This window comes from Chelonia mydas, chromosome 8, assembly GCF_015237465.2.
Source record: "Chelonia mydas isolate rCheMyd1 chromosome 8, rCheMyd1.pri.v2, whole genome shotgun sequence".
Classification (NCBI taxonomy): Eukaryota; Metazoa; Chordata; order Testudines; family Cheloniidae; genus Chelonia; species Chelonia mydas.
In genome coordinates this window covers 13,806,350-13,827,994 of record NC_057854.1, presented here as the reverse complement: position 1 = coordinate 13,827,994, position 21,645 = coordinate 13,806,350, and the positions used below count along the sequence as shown (strand labels likewise).

At 41.4% G+C, this 21,645-nt stretch overlaps 1 protein-coding gene across 4 annotated transcripts in view; it reads right to left on the bottom strand.

Annotated features, from left to right (window-relative positions):
• Positions 1-21,645, bottom strand: part of FSTL4 (follistatin like 4) — a 490,949-nt gene that overhangs the window by 37,660 nt on the left and 431,644 nt on the right. For all 4 annotated transcript variants that reach the window (XM_043520692.1, XM_043520690.1, XM_037907517.2 and 1 more), the window contains 2 exons: positions 13,402-13,522; positions 354-515 (listed from right to left, as the gene is read on the bottom strand). In XM_043520692.1, coding sequence (XP_043376627.1) covers positions 354-515; positions 13,402-13,522 — 283 coding nt within the window. The remainder of the gene's footprint in view (positions 1-353; positions 516-13,401; positions 13,523-21,645) is intronic.

Sequence of the window (21,645 nt, the reverse complement as noted above, 5' to 3'; positions counted from 1 at the left end):
CTGAGCCTGATTCTCAATAGACTTGCATCTTGTGTAGTCATTTACACCTGTACAAAGTGAATGTAATATATTGCCTTTCTGATTGTCCCTGATTTAAACCATGAGCGAAGCAGTGGAGAATCAGGTACACTGTGTTTTAATAGAATGCTGTTATTGTTTATACCAAGCAACATTATACTTTATGGAAAAGTCACTGGAGAAAGAGATAGAAAAAAGAACAGAGGTCATGGAACATAATTTTCATACTTTTGTGACAGCAAAAGAAAAAGAACATCTATTTTTAGGTACAACATAAACCATTTAATTCCTTTTTTTTTTAACAGTACATAAATTAGCCAGAATTCTGTCCTTACCTAGGAGTGTTAGTTGTTTGGATAATTTTGGCATGATATCAATGCCATTTTTTAGCCAGGTAATTCTGGGATTAGGAATGCCTTCAGCGTGACATTTGAGACTTGCAGATACGCCAGGTTCCTGTGCCTGAGTTTCGGGATATACACGGATCACTGGTGGCACTGTGGAAATAAGGAATTGGTGATTTTAAACTAACCTGTCAATTGTCATTTCACTTTGTGCTTTGTAATCCACTGACTTCGATCTCTGTTGTAGAAAAAGCCTGATCCAAAGGATTGTGAAATAAACAACATTCTCTTTTCCATTGTAAACTAGAGTTAAGGTTGCAGTGTAGAAAAATCATTACTGTATTCTGTTGACTGAATCAAAACAAAAATGCTCCAAAATTAACTTCAGGAGGCTATCCTTGAATCTGAGTTTGTAGTCAAATCACCTTTGATTTTTTTGTTCACTAAGGCCTTAAACCAACTCCGACTGAAGTTATTGGAAAGACTCCCATCAGCTTCAGTGAGAGTCGCATTGGGACCTAAGGGGATTACTCATGTGCTTAAAGTTAAGCATGTGCTGAAATGCTTTGCTGGGTCAGGGCCTGACGATCTTGCTCTCTAACATAAACTGGAAACATTGCCCTGAAATTGGTGGGAGCAGAACTGGATTCTCTGCCTGCACTTATTCAACAAAAGGCACCCAACTATTCAATATTTTTAATTATTAAGAATGAATTAAAATAAAATTGCTTAAATGTTTACTACATAAGATTCTGAGCAAGTAGGCTATTTATAAATTATTGATTAAGTTGGAAGGTATCCAAAAATTGACAGTCTCTTGCAGGAAGCATTTGTGTACTGATTGGAAGTACTACTAATTATATTACAATTTCAAACAAGTTAATTGATTTTGAGTCGTGTTGCGATCATTGCTCAATTCAACAAACCTTAGTATTACCCATTAACCATTTCTTCACTATCTACTCTAGTATGTTTAAATATTTTAAAATAATTTCATAAGTGTTTTTAAGTTTTTAATTATTTAGTTTTTCAGTTAGGAAATTTTGGGAGTCAATGAAGTAACAGTTTAAAGACTCGCAATTATGTAGGATGCATAGGCCCCAGGATGATAAAAGTACCTTCATGTAACAGCTGGTATAGAAGGAAACACCACCAAATGAACCTTATCTACAGCTTGCTAGGGTGCTTGATATCTGTCTTGGGGTAGTTCTAGTAATTAAGTTCAACAACATGCTCCTTAAAGCTTCTTTTTGATGAGCATAACTAGTGAGAGAAGATTCCATTCTCTTTCCCTTGCCTACTGGGTACCTAAAATAGGTATTGAGTTATCACCTCTGAGTAATCTTTTCAATGGAGTCAGACATGAAAGCAAGGCTTCAAGTCTGATTTTATGGATTTGAAAAAGACTGTTCAAGTGACTAGAGGCAATGAAGAAAAAAACCACTCCAGAATTTACAACAAAGGAATGTTTTTAGAGTCTACCTATGCATTGGATATTTAGATTCATTTTATTTCCTATTCATAAAAAAAGCACAGTGCACCATTAGTTGCCCTGTCATCCATGGCAATAAGTAACACAAACCACAAGTACTTTTAACCAGACTGACAAGCTTAGTTTCTGACCCTGCCAAGTCTACTAATCATAGTCTGTCTAGAGGTATAAAAACCAGATTGTTTAGATTTCATATTTCAAGAGAGCTGTGTGCAGAGGCTACTATAAAAAGCAAGCTTAGTTTTAGTCAATTAACATTAGAAGGGTGCAGTTCCTAAACAAATGGATTTATTGGCATTTGACTTAATCCTCCACCTATTAAAATCAATGGCAAAGCTCCCATTGACTTCCGTGGGTGCAGGATCAAGCCATAGGATAGGAAAGATACATATTTTCTAATATAAATTATCCTGGGTTTTTTTAGCCCATTTCCTGCTCAAACGGCCTTTTAACTTTTGACTGCTCAAAGGACACTGTTGTGACAGGGATCTCCAAGCATGTCTGATGATTTCAGATTTTATTTTGGCATGGCAGTTGCTGGATTTTTTTTGTTTACTGCAAAGCCTTAGGGTTAGATGAAGGCACACTACTTAACAAACCTGAGACTTACTGGTCTCATCAGTAGGCTGCAAGCCAGAAACTCCTGAGCAGCAACCCCAGTCTTGATATCAATTCCCCCTGTAGCTTTCAACAACCCCTTTAAAGTTCTCTGATTCAGTGTCCCCACCTGTGAAATACATAATCACCTCACTGAACTTTTATGAAGACCTGGAGTGCAGTGTTTTTTTCATGGAGACACACAAAGGGGAACATTTTCGAAAGAGCCAAAGTGATTTAGGAGCTTAAATCCCATTTTCAAAAGCATCTAAGAAGCCTAAATCCCACGACAGTCAATGAGGTTTGTTTTGATTCCTAAGGGCTAGATTTGCTAAGGTATTTAGCCTCCATGCAGAGAGTTGCCTTGTCGGACTTTCAAAAGCACCTAAGCAAGTTAGACACCTGTCAATTGGCACACAAGCATTTTGAAAAGCCCACTAGGCACCAATCTTCTTTGTCAGGTGCCTAAATGCCTTTGAAAATCTGCCCTTTAGAAGCCTGAGTTTCACTGAAAGTTAACGGGATTTAAGCTCTTAAGTACCTCACTTCTGAAAACAAGACTTTCGCTCCCAAGTCAGTTAAGTGTTGCAATGCTGAGCAAAGAAACACTGAGATACCTTTAAAAATCTGGGCCTAATTCACTTTTGAAAATGGGACTTAAACTCCTAAGTCACTGAGGTGCATGTGAAAATCTTACCCTAAATCTAGTGGTGCTGTCTCAAGCAATCATTCTTTAACACGTTCATAGCACTTTCTGAATATTACCTAGTTACCACTCACAAAAGCTGTGTAGATTGGTTAGGTGTCATTGTAGTCTATTGTACTACATCATTCTGGGATTTATCCAATTCCCATTTAAGTTAATGACAAAACTCTCACTGACTTCAAGGGTGCATGTTCAAGCCCTCTATGAACAGGGTACTAATGAACAAAGCAGAGGTTACTTGGATCTTCCTATTTCTTCACGTTGCTTACTTGGATTCAAGGCATTCACGTACTTTATTAGCAACCAGAGACTAGAACAAATTTACACTGCCAAATGTAGCCACTAGGTATCCTAGGCACTGAATCAATGTACTACACTAAAACTGGCTTAATTTGAAATTATGGCCTGCTGCACATCTTTCTCAGAATGGTTAATAAGGGAATCACATTACTCTCTCACCTTCAAAATAGAGAGCATCTACTCCTGCTTTTTCCCCACACCTTGCTTCCTCTGGCCCCATTTTAACATTTATTGCCTTTCTCGTTTCTCATCCTAATTCATTATACAGGCAAGTCATTATGTGCAACTGGTTTATGATAACCGATAAACTACAGACTGCACTTCTATTGTCCTTGCTACAAATTAGTACTGTCCAGGTAAGCACATTTGTTCTTAAACTGGCAAAGATATCAGCGTAAGACTTTGGAATATATGGACTATAGTTTACCATTTCCCTTTGTGAATATATATCTCCAAAATGATACTATGTCTACAGCAAAAGGCAACATAAAAATGCCATTATATTAAACAAAGTTGTAAAGGAACAGGACTCATGCAATAGAGAGATTCGCTAAATAGACTTGTCTGCAAAGGGCCTGATTCTGCCATCCTTACTCATGCCATCTTACATTGTGAGTAGACCCATTCATTTCTGTAGAAGAGCTCACAGTAATAAGGTGCAAGTCGCTATGAATAAAGATGACCAAATCAAGCCCCAAAGCAATACATTGCTGCTACAGTATATACGTGCTTTAGTGATTATTTTAATTAATGGATTAATCATTCCTCAGATGTTTTAGTTCTTTCAGTTCGCAAATGAAACGGATCTGCAGCCCTCTCTCTTTTCAGTTAAATGCCACACAACAAAACACTGCATTGTTCAAAACATGTCTCCACTGCTGGCAAATTCTCCTGGAGGATCCTCATAATTGAGCTGAAGATCCAACTACCTATGGAAACTGTATTCAAGGAACACATTATTGTGAATTATGCTGATGTTTTTCAGAGCACAGGAACAAAGGAAAATTATTCTCTACACCCAGTGGTCTCTTGATTTGCAAACTATCAGTTTTTGTAGCTGATTACAATTTTACAAGTGTCTTTATCCTCAGCAAAATCTTTTTGTTAGAAATGATAAACTGCTTTTTCTCCCACTAAACTCAACATATGCAGTACAGAATTTTCATGTGATTTCAGGAAATGGAAGAGAAAAAACATTTCCAAGTACTCTTCCTATCAAAGATCTATTTGCAAGGACAATGTGGATGGATTTGTTTTAATTTTAGATCCTTCAGCGTGTTCATTTCTTCATAAGACATTAGGAGCAAGCTAGTGTATGTATATTTGCTCTCTGCTTTTGCCACTGCTATACAAATCATGAGATACAGACACATCAGATCACACGTTACATGTGCCACATAGCCACTCCATATGGTGTTGAGATTTTTGTGGCAGGTGCCTTTATGCTTGTGGCAAAAAGGATGTTAGCTGACATAGTTTATCCAAGCCTGTATATCCTTCCTTGTACTAGCTTTCTTATGCATACACATCAAAACTAGCATCAGACTTTATTTACATTTCACTATTAATAAACTCTTTGACCATGTCATTGGTGGGATTTCTAAGTGTGCCTTAGGTAAAATGTGACCATGATTCATCACTGAATTTGGTCTGCTGTTTGGATCATTAGCTTCCCTGGTCTGGGCTAGGTACCAATGGGGAGTGCGATGTGAATGCTGATCAATTCCCCCCAAGCCATATTAATACTGCATATGTGGAAATGCTAACCATATACCACCCTTGATGTTCCCTATGAGAGGGGACTCACAGTCTAAACTGGAAGTCAGGAAATGTGGGTTTCATTCCCGGCTCTGCCACTGACTTTCTGCTTGACCCTGGATAAGTCATTCAAATTGTCTGTGCCCTGTTTCTGCCTATGTAAAATGGGGACAACGCTTACTACGTCATAGGTCTGAGTCTTCATTCATTAATGCCTGTGAAGTGCTCTGAGATCCTTGGGAATCATTTACAGAACTGCAAAGTTATGAAACCATTAGCCTGCACCCAGGGGCTGATGTTAAGAAAAATGCAGCTAAACCTTGCACTGCAGTCCCCAAGCCTCGGATTACAAAAACAAGAAGACAAAGGCCCAAATCCACCATGATCCTCAAAAGCCCTGTAGGGTGCCACCTAACCCTGGAGTTGACTACATTTCTGCTGTTAAAGTTCTTGAGGTGCTTAGGGTTTCTGCCTCTGGGTATATGCACTGCTGCCTTTGTTCTGATGGGTGAGGCCTAAGCCCCAGCAGGATCCTCAAAGTAGGTATACTAGATGTTGCCCTGCCTATCTCACCTGTGGGGCCTCACCCAATAGGCGTTCTCAGAGCATGCCTAACTTCAGACAAAATGTGCTGGTGGGGGGGCGAGTGATAGAGTAGGACTCTCTTATAGCCTTTAACCCAATGGTTAAGGCACTCATCCAGGATGTGGAACTATGGGATATTCCGAGGTGGAACTATGGGATATTCAACTCCTGTTGAAGCTGTTCCATTAATAAATAAACATGCACTGAGCCAGAGAGATATTGAGACTGACTCATTAGTCCTGTGGCTAGGGCACTCACTGGGGAGGTAGGAAACCCAAACTGAAATCCTTTCTCCTCATCAGGCAGAGGGGGGAACTGAACTGGGGTGCCAGCATCCCAGGTGAGTGGCCTTACCTTTGGAATAAAGGTTCTAAGGGAGTAACCCCCCCCCCCGCTGCCTCTTCCCCCCCCAACCAGCTAGTTTGTATGGAGTTAAGTATTGTCTCTGCTGTTCTTACAAGACACAGCTTAGGCACCAGACTCCAGGAGAGGGTCCATGGCTCTGGATCTCAAGAGAAAATAGGCACTTCCCTCCAGCTCAAACTTAGGTACCTAATTTCTCAGGCATGGGGATCGGGTTTAGGAGGACACATCCCTCTCCTCAGCATTTGCTATTGGCTGTGTTAGGTTGCTCCCCATCTGAAGTGCTGGCTTTGGTGGATCCCATTCTTCGACAACTCTCTTTCTCCATGCCTCATCCAGGGTTCATGGAGTCCACTGGGTGGCTAAGCATTTAAAAGCTTGATGCTGCAATGCTGAGCGTTACAGCCCCTAAGTCCCTTTGTGGATTTGTGTCAAGAACAATAACATCTTTGAAGCATGGTTGGGTCAACAGCAACAAAAAAAGAGCCTAACAGCATGCTACAAAGCCATAGAACCATTAATATACCTTACAGCTGAAGCTTCCTGTAATGGAAGTATATGTGTGGTGTGTCATTAGAGGCAAAACAAAATTATCTGACCTAATGAAGTAGAAAACCAATCAAATAATTCAAAGAGAGGCCTGAGGAAACATGTTTTTCTTTCTTTTGCTCATATATATTTGGATAGAAAGGGAAACATTGTGTTACAATTAGCAGTAATGTGAAACTAAACCTATGTTTATTCTAAGATTCAAATGAGATTCTGGAAAGGATCTTTGTCTTCAGACAGTGACATTCTCTCTGGAATGCAGCCATCTTCACTGTGACAAAAAGGGAACTAGTGTGAACAGTTTATTAATGTGGTTGGGTGAAATGAAACATTTCCAGAGGTGGATTTGCAATAAATGAGATTATCCTGTAATACATTTAACTAACAGAGATCGGCCCCAAACTAAACCCTGCATTGGAACAACATTTAACTTTGGGAGATGTTTGGATCTGGATTAGGATCTGAACTTCATGATTCATGCCTATCTTTAACCTAATCAATGTGGCATCGCATGGCAATGTTACATTCCTAAAAGAGACAAAGGAGATTCCTGAAGTTAATCAGAAGATTGGTGTTTCTGGTTGGATGGAGTATACACTGGGGCCAAAGGCATTTCCTTGTATAAAATTAAGTGGAGAAAAAGAACAGAGGAAACATGTTTTGAAAACTGGAACTGCGCATGCTTATTGGGTATAGTTGTAACTATGCATTTAGAACTGTTGCATATATGTGCCAGGATGTGACAGGGGATGTGTTAAATCAACACATCATTAAATAGGAAAGCAGTGACTGACTGAGTGCAAAGGAAAGAAATAATACAAAAACCGGCCTGGCATGTTAATCGTGGAATGATTTAGAGTAGCAGAGCAGAACATAAGTTTGTTCCTTTCTTTGTTGCTTGCTGATATTGCCAAATGAGATCTGAAAGAGGACATGAAGGCCTGCAAATATACTAAGTTCCACATGTGCCCTTGAAGAAACAACTTCATCCCCCCCCGCTTCCATCCTGCTAACAGTATTACCGGCTGCTGATTTAGGCAGGTCCTGAAGAGATTGCCGCCTTTCTTTTCATTAGGATCCTTCAGAACCTTCTGCTTTTTCACAAAAGTGTGTTGCTTTATCAATAATCCTAATCCAGACAAACGAAGACCAACCACATAGCACTATTACATTACATTTGATTATTCAGACCCCATCAACCCAGAGCGTAAATTCGAGGATATTGTTTTTCCACTTAATTTAGCTTCAGCCAAAATACTGTTTAGGATAGTATCAATAATAGTCTTAGAAAATACCTTAAAAATGGTCATTAAACCTGGGAGGATGAGGAACGTTGTTTCTTTGTCTACTTACAGTTAAATGCACCTTCACTGCTTTAATAAACCAGATGTGTTGTAAAGCATTCAGTTGCAATAGACTGAGGCCAAATACACTGCAATGTTTCGATGCCCCTTTCTATCATGGTTTTCTCAAAAAGAATACATTTCATATTTCTGAGGTATTACCTCCTTGGGTATTACCGTCTGTAGGGGTTTGGGTTTTGTAACAGGAAAAATGTCAGTGGTTCAAATATTCCCTTCGGGCTGCATAGTGGTCATGAATAGAGTCAGTTGCAAATATACCAGCTAAATATTTTTCTCATCAGAATTTGCTGATTTGTCAAAAATCAAAAAGTTCCATGGGGACAGTTTAATTTCAATTAAGTTCTTATGGAACCCAGGCTGGGTTATGGCAGAAACCGGCCTGCCAGGCAGGTTTTCCTTCTAGCTTGTCTGCCTGAGTCTTCGGCAGCCTATGATTCCTTGGAAGCCCACACTTTCAGGCTCTGAGGGTCCCCGGGTCCCATGAGGGACTGACCCAGCATCAAGGTTCCATTGCCTTTCATGGAGAAATTGCAGGATTTGGGGTTATTTTCCCAAACTGGGACAAAACCAAATTTCAGAATATCAGAATCCTCTGTGGAATGGAATTATCTTTCTCTGCCCATCTCTAGTATGCTAGAGTTGCAGTAGAGGGGTGCAGGGAGCTACCATGAAGAGTTTAAATCAGTGGTGTTCAAACTTTTTTTCTGGTGACCCAGTTGAAGAAAATTGTTGATGCCCATGACCCATCGGAGCTGGGGATGAGGGATTTGGGGTGTGGGAGGGGCTCTGGGCTGGGGCTGGGGGTTTGGGAGGGGGTCAGGGCTCTGGACTGGGGCTGCAGCTCTGGGGTGAGGCTGGGGATAAGGAGTTTTGGGTGTAGGAGGGGGCTCCGGGTTTGGGGGGGCTCAGGGCTGGGGCAGGGGATTGGGGCCTTACCTCCAGTGGCTCTCAGTCAACGGTGCAGCAGGTGTGCAGAGGCAGGCTTCCCACCTGTCCTGGCACCACGGACTGCACTGTGCCCTGGAAGCAGCCAGCAGCAGGTCCGGCTCCTAGGTGGAGGTACGCAAGCGGCTCCGCACAGCTTTCGCCCGCAGGCACCACCCCCCAGCTCCCATTGGCTGGGAACCAAGCAATGGGAGTGCAGAGCTGGTGCTCGGGGCGGGGCAGCACGTGGAGCCCTGTGGCCCCCCTGCTTAGGAGCTGGACCCGCTGCTGGCTGCTTCCAGAGTGCAGCGCAGTGTCAGAACAGGTAGGGACTAGTAGTTTTTACTGGCTGGCCACCAGGGTCCCTGGGTGCTGAGCAAGGCAACCCAGTGCCTTGCATTCCATGACCCAGTACTGGGTCGCGAACCAAAGTTTGGAAACCACTGGTTTAAATAGGTACATATAAGACATCACTGACATATCTGACTGCTTCTAACATTCCCTCTCTGCCTATGGGCATGAGGGGTACGGCGGGTTTACCTGGTGGAGCTCCATGGCTCCAGAGGTGTGCAATCATTTGGGTTGTGAGTGCAATGAAGATTCAAGCCTCCTACCTACGTGTTTCACTGCAAGCAGCAGCAGGTGCAGGGCAGTGGGAATCACATGCTACCCTCTTCTGAAGCATTGCTGTTGCTGAGTGCAGTACCCTGGCACTCCTAAGCCATTCTGCCTGCAAGTACCCATGTAGGCAGAATGACTCATGGGATCTCAACTCAGCAGCTACAGTTCTGCTCCTTTCCTCTTCTCTGCTTCCCTGGGGAATTTCCAGAATTTCTCCCTAACTGTTATGTAAAAAGACAAGAAATTCCTGAGATGTACTGTGTCTTGGGACACCCACAATGTCTTCTTTTGGTGAAGCAGCATATTTCTGTCCTCAGTTTTTGTTCCATTGCCCCAACATCAGATGCTGGAACAAGTAATCACTCAAGTGTAAAAGCAGAGTTTTAATGATGTGGGAGAGTAGCCAAGCACATTAAGAACTACAACAAAGCAGTTTTGCAAAGCTCAAGAGCTCACGTGGGAATACGGGACACTGCGTAAGACAAAGATTTCTACAGACTAGAGTATTACTAGGTCAAACTTGTGGTTCTCTTTGACATGAGTGCACATGACTTTAATATTAGTATTTGGGGAGGGCACTTTACAACATTACAAGGCAAACGAAGACAAAATGTTGTACAGTGAAGCCCTCCTTTCGATAAGAAAAACTTCAGAGCTAATCTGCAAAACTCTCCCCCCCCAGCACGTTCATCCACAAATACCACACATCCCTCCCAACAAGTTACATCTGAGAGACAAGCTTGAGTATGCCTCTCATTAGAACCACTGACTGAAAAATCCCACTTCCTTTAATCTTCTTTGCATTTAGGTTTTAGTTTCAAAAGCCTTTGGGCCTTGAATTCTAAGTAATGACAAAGTCTACATTGTTGCCTGCCAACTAAACTCCATTCAAAGCTCATAATACATCATATAATGTAGAAAAGATTAAGTTGTTAGTCTGCTTTTTCCCCAACTGCCAGTCATCTCACACGTAACATTTTGAGAAAGGAAACCTATTCTCACTCATTCTAGTTATCTTTATTCTAAGACATTGCAAGTTACCATACCAAAAGATGAGAAATTATTGTCCATAAACATTAGGATAGATTCCAGTCAAATGACCTGCAAGCTTCTTCCATTTGGTCTGCCCCTGTGTGTTGTATGATCTTGCAACAGAATGAACTGTCATTTGCAGGGGAAGGCGAGGAAGAAAAAAAAAGCACCTGAGTCCAGTTAAACAATCTTTCAGAGGCGGCTGGGCCTACATAAACCAGACCAGCTCATTCTGAGAAGATGAAAGGAAGATGAGGCAACCTTCTGGAAGAATGAAGCAGTTACCCAGGGAAAAAACAGCTCCAGAAAAAGGCAGGTGAAGATACAAATTATGCTGGGAAAAATATAGACAAAGTGGTTGAGGTAATATCTTTTACTGGACCAACTTCTGTTGGTGAGAGGAACATGCTTTTAAGCTACATAGAGCTCTTCTTCAGGTTTGGAAAAGGAACTTAGGGTGTCACAGCTAAATACAAGGTGGAACAGATAATTTAGTATAAGAAGTTAGCACATATTCTAAGGGACCATTCAAGGTGAAGTGGCCTTTAACATCCTTGGAGTCATAGGACAAAAAGGAGGGTTACTGGATTACAGATTGTTGTAATAAGCCATAAATCCAGTGTCTTTATTAAGACCATGATTTTTAGTGTCTAGCAAACTTATGAATTTGAGCTCTCAGCTCATCTTCTGAAAGTGTTGTGCAGGTTTCCTTGGAGCATGGGGACTAATAGGGCAGATATAGAGTGATTGCTTTGTGAAAAGTGTTCACCTACAGGTGACAGGCTATTTTTGTCTTATTATTTTCCTGTGTGAGTTCATTGGAGAGCATATTGGTTGTCTTGTTTCACCCACATAGTTATTATTGGAGCATTTAGTGCATTGGATGAGGTATATCACATGTTAGGCATGTAGGACCCACAGATCTTGAAAGGTGTGTTGTGGGGGGTGGTGATCATTGTAGTAGTGGAGATATGTTGAAGAAAAAGATACTGAGCTTGGGGACAGCTGAATGCAGGCTGGGGCTTACCTCCCCAGGAATCTGTAGACTTGCCATAGAGAAAAGAGAACTACTCTCCTCCCCAATCCCACTTTTCTTTGTTGGTCAGGGTATCTTGGCCCACCAGATGATAGCTTGGAGACAGACCTCCCTGAACTTATCCACAAAGCCCCTACCCTGATCATACTTAAGTCTCCCGAGAGCCCAACTATGGCTTTAGTTGACTTGCATAAAAATTCCTATTTATTATTTCACTTTGCTTTAACCTCCATCTACTGATCTGTCTCTATTTTTCTGTCCTTCGCTGCTCTCAGGCTATGTCTCTTTTTGAATGTCTGGAAAGTGCACAGCTCATTAAGGATGCTCCTGTAAAAATAATTTGTTGTGACAAAATATTTCCACAAAACTAAAGCCCTTAAAATATCAGACACACAAGTATTCATTCAGGTGGAGTGGAGTAAACACAGCTATATTTTGCAAAAAATTTGATTCTCTGGCCAAATTAATATATTGGCTGAAGCTAGAGTGTATCAGTCTGTGCACTAACAATGATCATTTTCAACAGTGCCAAGAGAATATGAAACGCTATCAAATCCAGACAGTAGTACATCCACTTTGCACATGGGGGAAGTAACATCCACGTTTGTAAATGATGGCACAGGGGAAAGGCTCTGGAAAATCAGGCCCAGAGTGTTTAAACAAATTGTTACATTGCATGAATTGGGGAGCTAAGGGCCTTCTAAAGGATATCCATGTGTGGGGCCAAAGTCTGAATCTGATGCTCAAGTTGAATATACCTTACTCACTGTGTATGAATGAAGTCAGTGAGCCAGATCCACCAGTTCCTCAGTAGCACCTATCAGCCAGACAGTTGCCTTAAAGGGACGGCCGAGGATTAGCCAGTGGTGAAGAGCTGACTCTTTCACTCCTCCTTCCTCCAGGTATGGGACAGTTAAGGGCAAGGAAGAATTGGGGCAGAATGCTCTGATGCTGTTTTAAACTATGCTGGGGGCCAATCCAGCCACTAGCCTTGGGAAAGCAAAAAGGTGATTCACAAGTGAATATAAGCTCTTCTCTGTTGGAGATCTACTCCACAGCACTCTTTAAGAAGTAAGGTGCTATTACATCAGAGTACGAATGTCAGAATCTGTCCCTACGTGATCACTCAGAAAGATGTTTATAGTTGTTGAATAGTTCCTCTTCACTGTGGAATCCAAAGAGCCAGATTCTTAGCTGGTGTAAACTGGCCTCAATGGAACTATGCTGATTTACCCCAGCTGATAGTCTGACCTATACCAAATAACTGGCTTTAAGAGTATTGTGCTATCATGGTATATTTATTTAAGCATTCCAAACTATTTAATACAACAGGAATCAGTTTCTGAAATATGAAATTAGTGATCTGAAGTAATAGTCCTACCGATAAAAATAGCCATTTGTTCATACTATGATGTGAAGCACTACAGCTTAATACAAGAAAATACCGTAGTATATTACCAAACATTTTGTTTGTTTTATAATGGCTGATAGGCTTTAGTAGGCAAAACTAACTCTATAAGGCTAGATATACCTAACGAATACTAACATAGCACAGTATGATGATGTGAATGTGCAAACCAAGAGCTGTGTTTTTTCCTTTTACAGAGAAAATTCGACATGCTCCATTTCATAACTTTGTGAGAACAAGATTAACATTCAGCATTGCTTACAGGAACGTTTTCAGTGGATTGTCATATATGCCATTTACTAACCATTCACCTGAAGGATGTGGGTCTGATACAGCTCTTCATAGCCGTAGGCGTGACAGGTGTAATTGCCCATGTGAATAGTTGTTACCTTGGTGATGTAGAGGGAATCATCTTCTCCAAAATCCTATAGGTAACCAAAGACAAGAAAGAGGCCTTATTTAGCAAATTTATTTTAAACGTAACACAAGACTAGGCTATCTTTTTCGGCTTGTTTTGATAGGATCTCAACTTGGCAACACAACTTGAATTTTTAGTAGTAAATTTTGGAATGCATAAATCAGTATGTGGGAGGAAATGAGTGACAATTTATGAGTAAGGTGATGCAACTAAAGTAATTCAATTGAGTGTGAACTTTTTTGCTTGGTGTTAACAAGATGCTCGATGCTTGTAAAAAGATGACAGTCTCCAGCCATCTATCAGTAATTTATAGTGGAATTTAATATCTGTCTACTAAGGTTATAAAGCAAGCTCTAACTTCTGGGTGAGTTAAAGACCGTTTGGATCTATGCTGATCGCTAACACAGTGCATCTTGACCTAGAGTCTCAATGAGAAAGAATTGAAACTATCAGTTATCTATAAAACACCTTATATCAAAAAGGATTTTAAAAACAGCCTAGTTAGGAGGTAAGGAGAAAGAGCATTTCTTTCAAAACTGTTTTGATATTTTTAATTGGTTATGTGCCTTTCCCTAGCTCTCATCTGCAGCAGCTTTACTTATATTTTCTCCATGTGTAAGTTAAAATGAAAGTTATTCCAGAGAATTCTCATGTCTGTGTTGCTAGGTTTGGGTCTCTGGATATTTTGCCCTTGTGCTCTGCTTATCAAGTTATTGCAAGTGATCCCAAACAGGACTATATTGGGGAATAACATACACAGCAGCTTCTTTTCTCTCTTCATTAGCATTCAAACTTCTGCTGCTCTAAAATGTTTACACTTTTATGCAAAACCCAGAAGGAAACACGTAAAAAACCATAGTTAATTAGCTCAAAGAATGATTTTTCCTTAATTAGCTCAATGCATGAAGCATGCTAAATGAAATCCTTTGCAGAATTTCGCTGGAGAAGTACAGTAAAATTTCATGCTATGTAATAAGAGGAATACAAAATAAATACAACAGGATGAATAATAAACAGGGATGCAAAATTACTCCACTGGTTAAAACCCAAGAATGTTTGACCAAACTCCAAGTGTGGCTGGAGGAAGGAAAGCTGCATATGCAATGTGCAACAGGAAAATCCCTACAGGAAGTTTTATCCGTTATGCCAGCCTTTTTAAATACTCCCATTCAGAATAAAATACAATCCATCTGGTTTGTTTGATATGATCTTGAAAACATACAAAATTTAGTTAAGGGGCCAAATTCTGAATTACATGTGTCAAACCCTCATATAAGTGAGAACAGTGGAAATCTATATAGGCCAAAATGTGTGTCTTTGTTCAGGACTAGTGGAGAAAGTTTCCATAGGGATGGAACAGATGCATCCAATGCTGCCCCCCAATCCACAGGCCTGGAGGTGCTGAGGGAATCTAAGGTCTTGCAGTCAGCAGACTTTACACCGAGCAAGCCCTTTATCCAGATCCTTCCAGCCACAGTTACTGGGCAGGAGGGCTCTATCATCTCCCATTGCAGGACTGCCAACCCCAAGTGTTTCAAAAATTGAGTCAGGATCTCCTACCCTCCTCCAGTCATGAGACTGGTTTTAAAATAATGAGATTTATTTTGTCTTCTGGTTTATTTGTCTTTTTTTATTTGTTTTCTGGTTTCTGAGCCACTAAGGTTCCCTTCTTCATAAAGATTTTTCTCTGCAACCATGAGGGTTAGAAACTGACTTTATTACAAGATGGAAGCTGAGATTCTCATTCAATCTCTTGATTCCAGAAGCTGGGGTTTAAAGAAAAATATTGCTAACTGACTCTTTTAAATCTCTGTCCCTGAACCACACCAGGCATCAAAGAGGGTACACTATCAATCCAGGGCAGACCATGAGTGGGTAGAAAAGGTGGCCCTGGAGCTCTGTTAGGTTTTGTACACGTTACAAGATGGAATAAGGAAGTGCGTGAAGCATGAGTGGAGCTTGCCAGTGGGACTAACATGCCCCTTCGTCCCAGATCATGCTCTTTGATGCCTACAATGTCACAGGTGGCAGAAATAACTGCGGACATGGCTACTGTTGTTTCTGCTAGCATGACCTTAGCACATAAACTATGGTTTTGCCAATGCTTCTTTACAAAGTTGTGTGTCCCCTTCAATTTTTGGTCTGCCTTCAAACATCTACTCAGAATTTGGCCCTAAGGGTGAAATCCAAGCCGCAGTGAAGTCAATGAGAGTTTTGCCATTGACTGCAATGGTGCCAGAATTTCACCCTAAGAGTTTACAATGTATAGCCTGATCTATTGGAAATAGCTAATGGAAAGTTAGGGCCTGAACTTGCAAATGCTACTAAGCATAGTGCATTGATCATTCCCACTGAGCTCAATCACTCTTCTATCATAAATCTGTATTCAGGGGAAAACGTCTGTCTAACAATATAACATGCAAGATGCAACTCAGAAAATTGTACTGCATGACTCCTGGAAACTAGGCCAAAACTTGCATTTGTATTGAAGCAAAGGTCTGTCTTAGGGCACAGCTACACTAGAGTTTACAGCAGCACAGCTGCACCGATGCACTTGAGCCGCTGTAAGATCTCTAATGTAACCGCTCTAAGCCAATGGGAAAGAGCTCTCCTGGCCTGCTTAACTACTCCAGCCTCCATGAGCGGCAGCAGCTAAGTCAGTGGGAGAAGCTCTCCCACCAACATAGTGCTGTCTACACCGGCACTTATGTTGGTGTAACTTATGTCACTCAGGGGGCTGATTTAGTCATAAGTTATACTGATTGTAGGGTACATGGTAGGGTAGACATAGCCTTTGGTAATCAACGTGCTGAGATTTTCTAAGGTAAAGGGCAAACTCAGGCCACAGATCTAAAGGACAGAAGTAAATCTGTATAAAATAGATTCAAATTCCTCCTCTGAATGTGGCAGAAAGAAGATCTGAATCCACATCTGTTACCTCTCCCAAGTGAGTGCCCAAACCACCAGGTTTATGAGTCATTCTCTCTCTTGTTGGCTCAATGAATATTCATGTACTTATAAAAGGTAGAGCAGCTTCAACAGGCGACACTGACAGCTAGCTACCTCAAAATAGACTATAGCCAGGTGGTTTGGGCCCTCACCAGGGAAGGGGGAGATCTGAGTTCAAGTCCTTGCTCCAGAGTGGGAATTCAAACCCACTTGAATCCCTTGAATCACAGGCAGGTATCTTAACCACTGAGGTAAAGGTTATAAGGACACACAGAAATACATACATCAAATATTTTCTGGTTTTTCAGATTGCTGGCCAAACCGAAAAAATCAACCATTCACTCAGCTCCAGGTGGCAACCATTGTTAATAAAAAAAAAAAATTTGCACCAGATAAGCAAACTGTATATTATACAGGATATTTAACATTTTTGAAAGCTAATCCTAGATGCAGCTCAGATTGAGTTTCGATCAATAAAAGTAAGATGGCTACTTTTATGGAATGATTTATATGAAGTTATAGAAAAACAAAACAATAAAATCTTTCTTTCAAGTGATGCTTCCTTATAGACATTACTGAAAAATGTTTGAAACGCTTGGTTGGTGCTCTGTAATTGTCTTTTTATGGATGATATATTTTCTCTGATGCATACAAATGTATTAGTACAAGCAAAGATCCTTCCAAAAACAAACAGATGCAAGATTATACTATTATTCCTCTCCTCTAATATATTGTTCCTCTAAGAAAAGCTTTTTTCTTAAAAGCATGGTTTTGACTTTTAAAAGCTATTTTCTGATTCTTAAAAAATAAGTTTATCAAATATGATTGAGATAATACCATATTTTAACGTCAAACATAGAGGGGTAATATTTCCAGTGTGTAGGCAGTCATGCATATACAGTAAATCCCCATGACTGAAGATAAGAGCATTATTCAGGATGACCGATATCAAAACCTGGGATTATTACATTCTATCCCAATGCTGTATATTGTCTACAGAAAGAACATCGTATTTTTGTAACATTAATGACTGTTTTTTCCTTTTTGCATCTTATGGTTTTCTCTGTTTTTTCCCTATGGACCTTATCAGTTAGTACATCAGAATTTTACGTTTACGTATGCACATTGTAACAAACTGGGAAAATATCTGTTCCGTTTATGAATATGATGCATAAATTTGCTATGGAGTTAGACCAAAAGGACAAAGGAAGAAAGACAAAATAATGGCCTAGATAAGGAGCATGCCCATAAACACTTTAGCCCAATAGCAGACTTACAGCCATGAAGAGGTGACTACAGCATTTTGCCAAGGCTGAGAAGAGAGAGATCAAGGGAACTAAGCCATTACAGGACCCAAGGCCTAGAAAAGGGAAGGCGTATGGGTGAGCTAAGGAAGGCTGCCCACGAACTGCCAGTGAGAGCTAGGGTGACTGTCCCGCCCAATTCGGGGCAGATGTTCCTGAAATGCAGAGTTGAAGTCCCATTCCCAAGCCGAATTACTGCAGATTTCCTGTGGCTCCACTCCATACCTGCCTGAGGCTCTTCCTGTTGTGGGGGGGCCTGAGGTGGGTCTTATTCTTTCCCCCCTCCCCCGTGAGAAGGCCTCCCCCGGCTCCACCTCTCTCTCTGGGGCTCCATGCCCGACCAGGCCAAAAGCCGAAGCTGGGCAGTACTAAGAGACACTAAGGGAACCCGGGCTGTTGTGGGGAGCCCTGGGGGGGTGGAGACACAGGCCAGGGGCTGCTCTTGGGCCCCCCAGCCCCCTGCCTAGGTCAGGTGGAGGGTCCAGGACTCCCCACAGAGGGACATGGTCGCTGGGTGGCTCTTAGCACGGCCTGGCTCTGGATTTCAACCTGGCCAGGGAGTGGGACCTTAGGGGGAAGAGGAGGAGCAGGGACAAAGCCTTGGGGGGAGGTGGGGGTTGGGGGCTCCAGGGGAAAGAGGAGGCGCAAGGGGGCAGGGGGTCTTGCATGTGTCCTGCTTTTGCCTTTTGAAAAGATGGTCATTCTATTTGCGAGCACACAGCAGAAGTCACTCTTGTAGCTCGCAAGGCAACACACAGACAGAGGACATGCTGCAAGCAGGACAGTCTGCTCCTCCCAGCCAGACATGGAGTTTGGCCGACCTGAGGGGAACTTATAGAAGCTGTTAGGAAAGATTAAAGTGTAACTAAGACTCATGTATATAGATCTCTTATTGTTTTTACTCTTTGCTCTGTGTGCTTGGACCTTTTGGGGGAATGAATAAATAATGCTTTGCTTTGAAGAGACATTTTGTGAGTCACTTTAATCAGCTCACAGGTCCCCGAAGTGAAAGGGCTTACAGGTGCCTAACACAGCTGGGCCTGTTGCGTTATCATGGTTGAGAAACAGGGGGACTACTTCCCAGAGAGCCAGTCTAAGAGTGTCTGGACTGCATGGTTCCAGCAGTGAGCTACAGGAAACCAAGCACCTAATGGGGTCTAAGGTGCCATTTGCCCTAGAACGGTGATATGCATACACACACTCACCCACCCTATCTCAGAAGAACATTATGTAGGTTGAAAAGTCAAGCACTGAAAGTTAGGTAATGCCAGAATTAAAGTTGCCTTTGTATGTGGTACAATCTAATAATCTCATTATAAAACAACTGTTAAATGTTTTAGTAAAAATCCTTGTTTTTCAGCAAGTTCATGACTGATAAGTTCAAGCCGTGACAGAGAGCAAACTGTCTTATTCTACAGCCTGTATCACTTTTTCCCTTTTTGAAATAAAAAATGCTGTACTTCCTTGTGAGTATCATTTACATTTTGCAGGGACCCTTCAAAAAAAGGATTGATAATTCACTCTCTGGATACATTCAAACTTTGCAAAATTAAAAGCCAGTGTTTTAAATTGATCAGAGCCTGCTATTATATTTAGCAATCTTAAAGTCATGACCATACACAGTCAATTTTAAAACAAAACTACTCTAGACAAATGACACATGCCTTTTCTGTGTTCCATTTCCCTTCCATCTGTACTGATTACCAAGATTTTGCATGTTTATTTATCCTACTTTTCCTTCCCAATACATTCATTGACATCACGATCTGCTAAGGTTCTGAGACACATTTAAAGAAGTGTAAACTTTTGTTTGTAAATCCAGTTCACATTTTGCCTCAGGTGAAACAATTTCATTCACAACCCAATATGTGATTGTAATGTCACAAGTCCTGTACTGCTACATAAGTGAATGAAGCTGAGAGAAAGGGAATGAGTAGCAAAATTTGACTCATTGGGTTCAATCCCCAGTGTGACCCAGCTTTCTGCTTGTGCACCTAAGAGCAGGTGGAAGGTTCAAAGGAGGCATTGATGTTTTTCTGCCTTACAGTCCTGGAAGGCAGTTTGGCCCACAGTGCATATTAGAATAGGCTCACGGCTGCTTAAAGTGTGTGTATCTCTGACACTGAGGTGGGAGAACTGGGTGACGTAGAACCAGCTACACCGACTCTGTGTTACCTAAGAAAGCTTGTACAGTATACAAGGGGGAATGCCCAGCTGCCCTTCTAGGGCAGGTTTGAGGTCCCTTTGCCCTGCCACAGTGATGCAAAGGGCAATTAGCACATATTAAGATTGTGTGTATTTTATAGAATGATTTGTAATTGTTTAAGCAAAAATAATTTGGCTTTACAAAAATAAAAAGGAAGAAATAATGGAAAAACTACAGCCCGGTGCCATGAGTGAAAGCATTCTTTCTGTGCAGGGCTAGTACCAGCTAATTTTTAATTTTCAAAGATAAACTTGTGCAATCCCAAGTATCTACTTTGTGGAACAAATACTCTGAGCATGTACAAACTGGTCTCTTTCTGTAAGCAAATAGCCAGGTAGAAGTTAACAGCTAATCTGCCTGCACATCCATAGTATCATCATGTGCAAATAAGATGTTTGACCATATTTGAAAACCTGAGTACATTGTGTGAACAGACCAAAAATGTACATCATGTACTATTATAATTATTTACTGAACAGTATTAGTGCTCCTGGTACTGAACAAAGCAAACACAAACTCCTGGTTCTTTCACCCCGGTCTCTCATTTTGAGACATATAATTAATTTAATCACAGCTGCCTCAGTTCCACATACCTTTGATGTCCCCTTGCTTTTATTACTGAAAATTATTTACATCAGAAATAAAGAATCCTATAGCTGTGGTTACTGAGTTATTTACACTAAAGGAATGAATCCCACAGCACTTTTCAGATTATCCTGCATGAATAATCATAGTAACGTACAGCTGGAAGGGAGCTTGAGCAGTCATGAAGTCCGACCTTTGCACTCAGAGCCAAGTAAATCTAGAGTAGACCATCCCTGACAGGTGTTTGTCCAACGTGTTCTTAAAAACCTCCAGAACTGGGGATGCCACAGCCTCCCTTGGAAGCCTATTCCAGGGCTTAATTACCCATCGAGTTAGAAATTTTTTCCTAATACCTAATTTAAATCTTCCTGGCTGCAGATTAAGCCTCTTGCCCTTCATAGTCTTTGTATGGTCTTCATTTTGGATCTTTCTCACACACTGTGCACCACTGGATGTGGGCTTTGGCAGGGTGAGAAGTATGCCTTTACCAAACTATTCTGTCACAGCCTTTACGCGTACCATATTGTGGTCTAGCCTCACAGCAGAGAAGAATTTTATGCACATCTTTCTTTAGTGGGTTGTTGCTGAAATACTTCATGGGAAAACTGTATTAGAGATGGACTTGAATGTGGTGTGGACGATCAGTTGGACATATTTAGTTCTTTCCTCTGTCACTAACTCTTAGCAAAAGGAACCACTGTGATTCATCTTGAAAAAAGGGTGGGAATGGATCATGGACATCACACTGGGAATATGCACTGTGTGGGCCACCGCCGTGCTCAAACTTCCTGTGTAACAGGGGCAGGTGCGGTGGGCCATAAGAGAGGGGACAGGAAGATCCATTGCTACATAGTGCATCATGTCGGACCTCCCTGAGTGGTGGGCACTTTTAGTGGAATATAGGGCTACTTCAGCATTTGGAATGGCTCTGCAGACTCAGGGAGAGCATCCTTCTGCCTTCCTCCTACATATTTGACCAAGGCCTGGCCTGGAGCTAGATGTTACGCTAAGGTAACAAGGACACAGAGGGAACTCCAAGTTACAAATGCAGTTATGGCTTTGAATTCTGAACACCCCCAAGTTTAG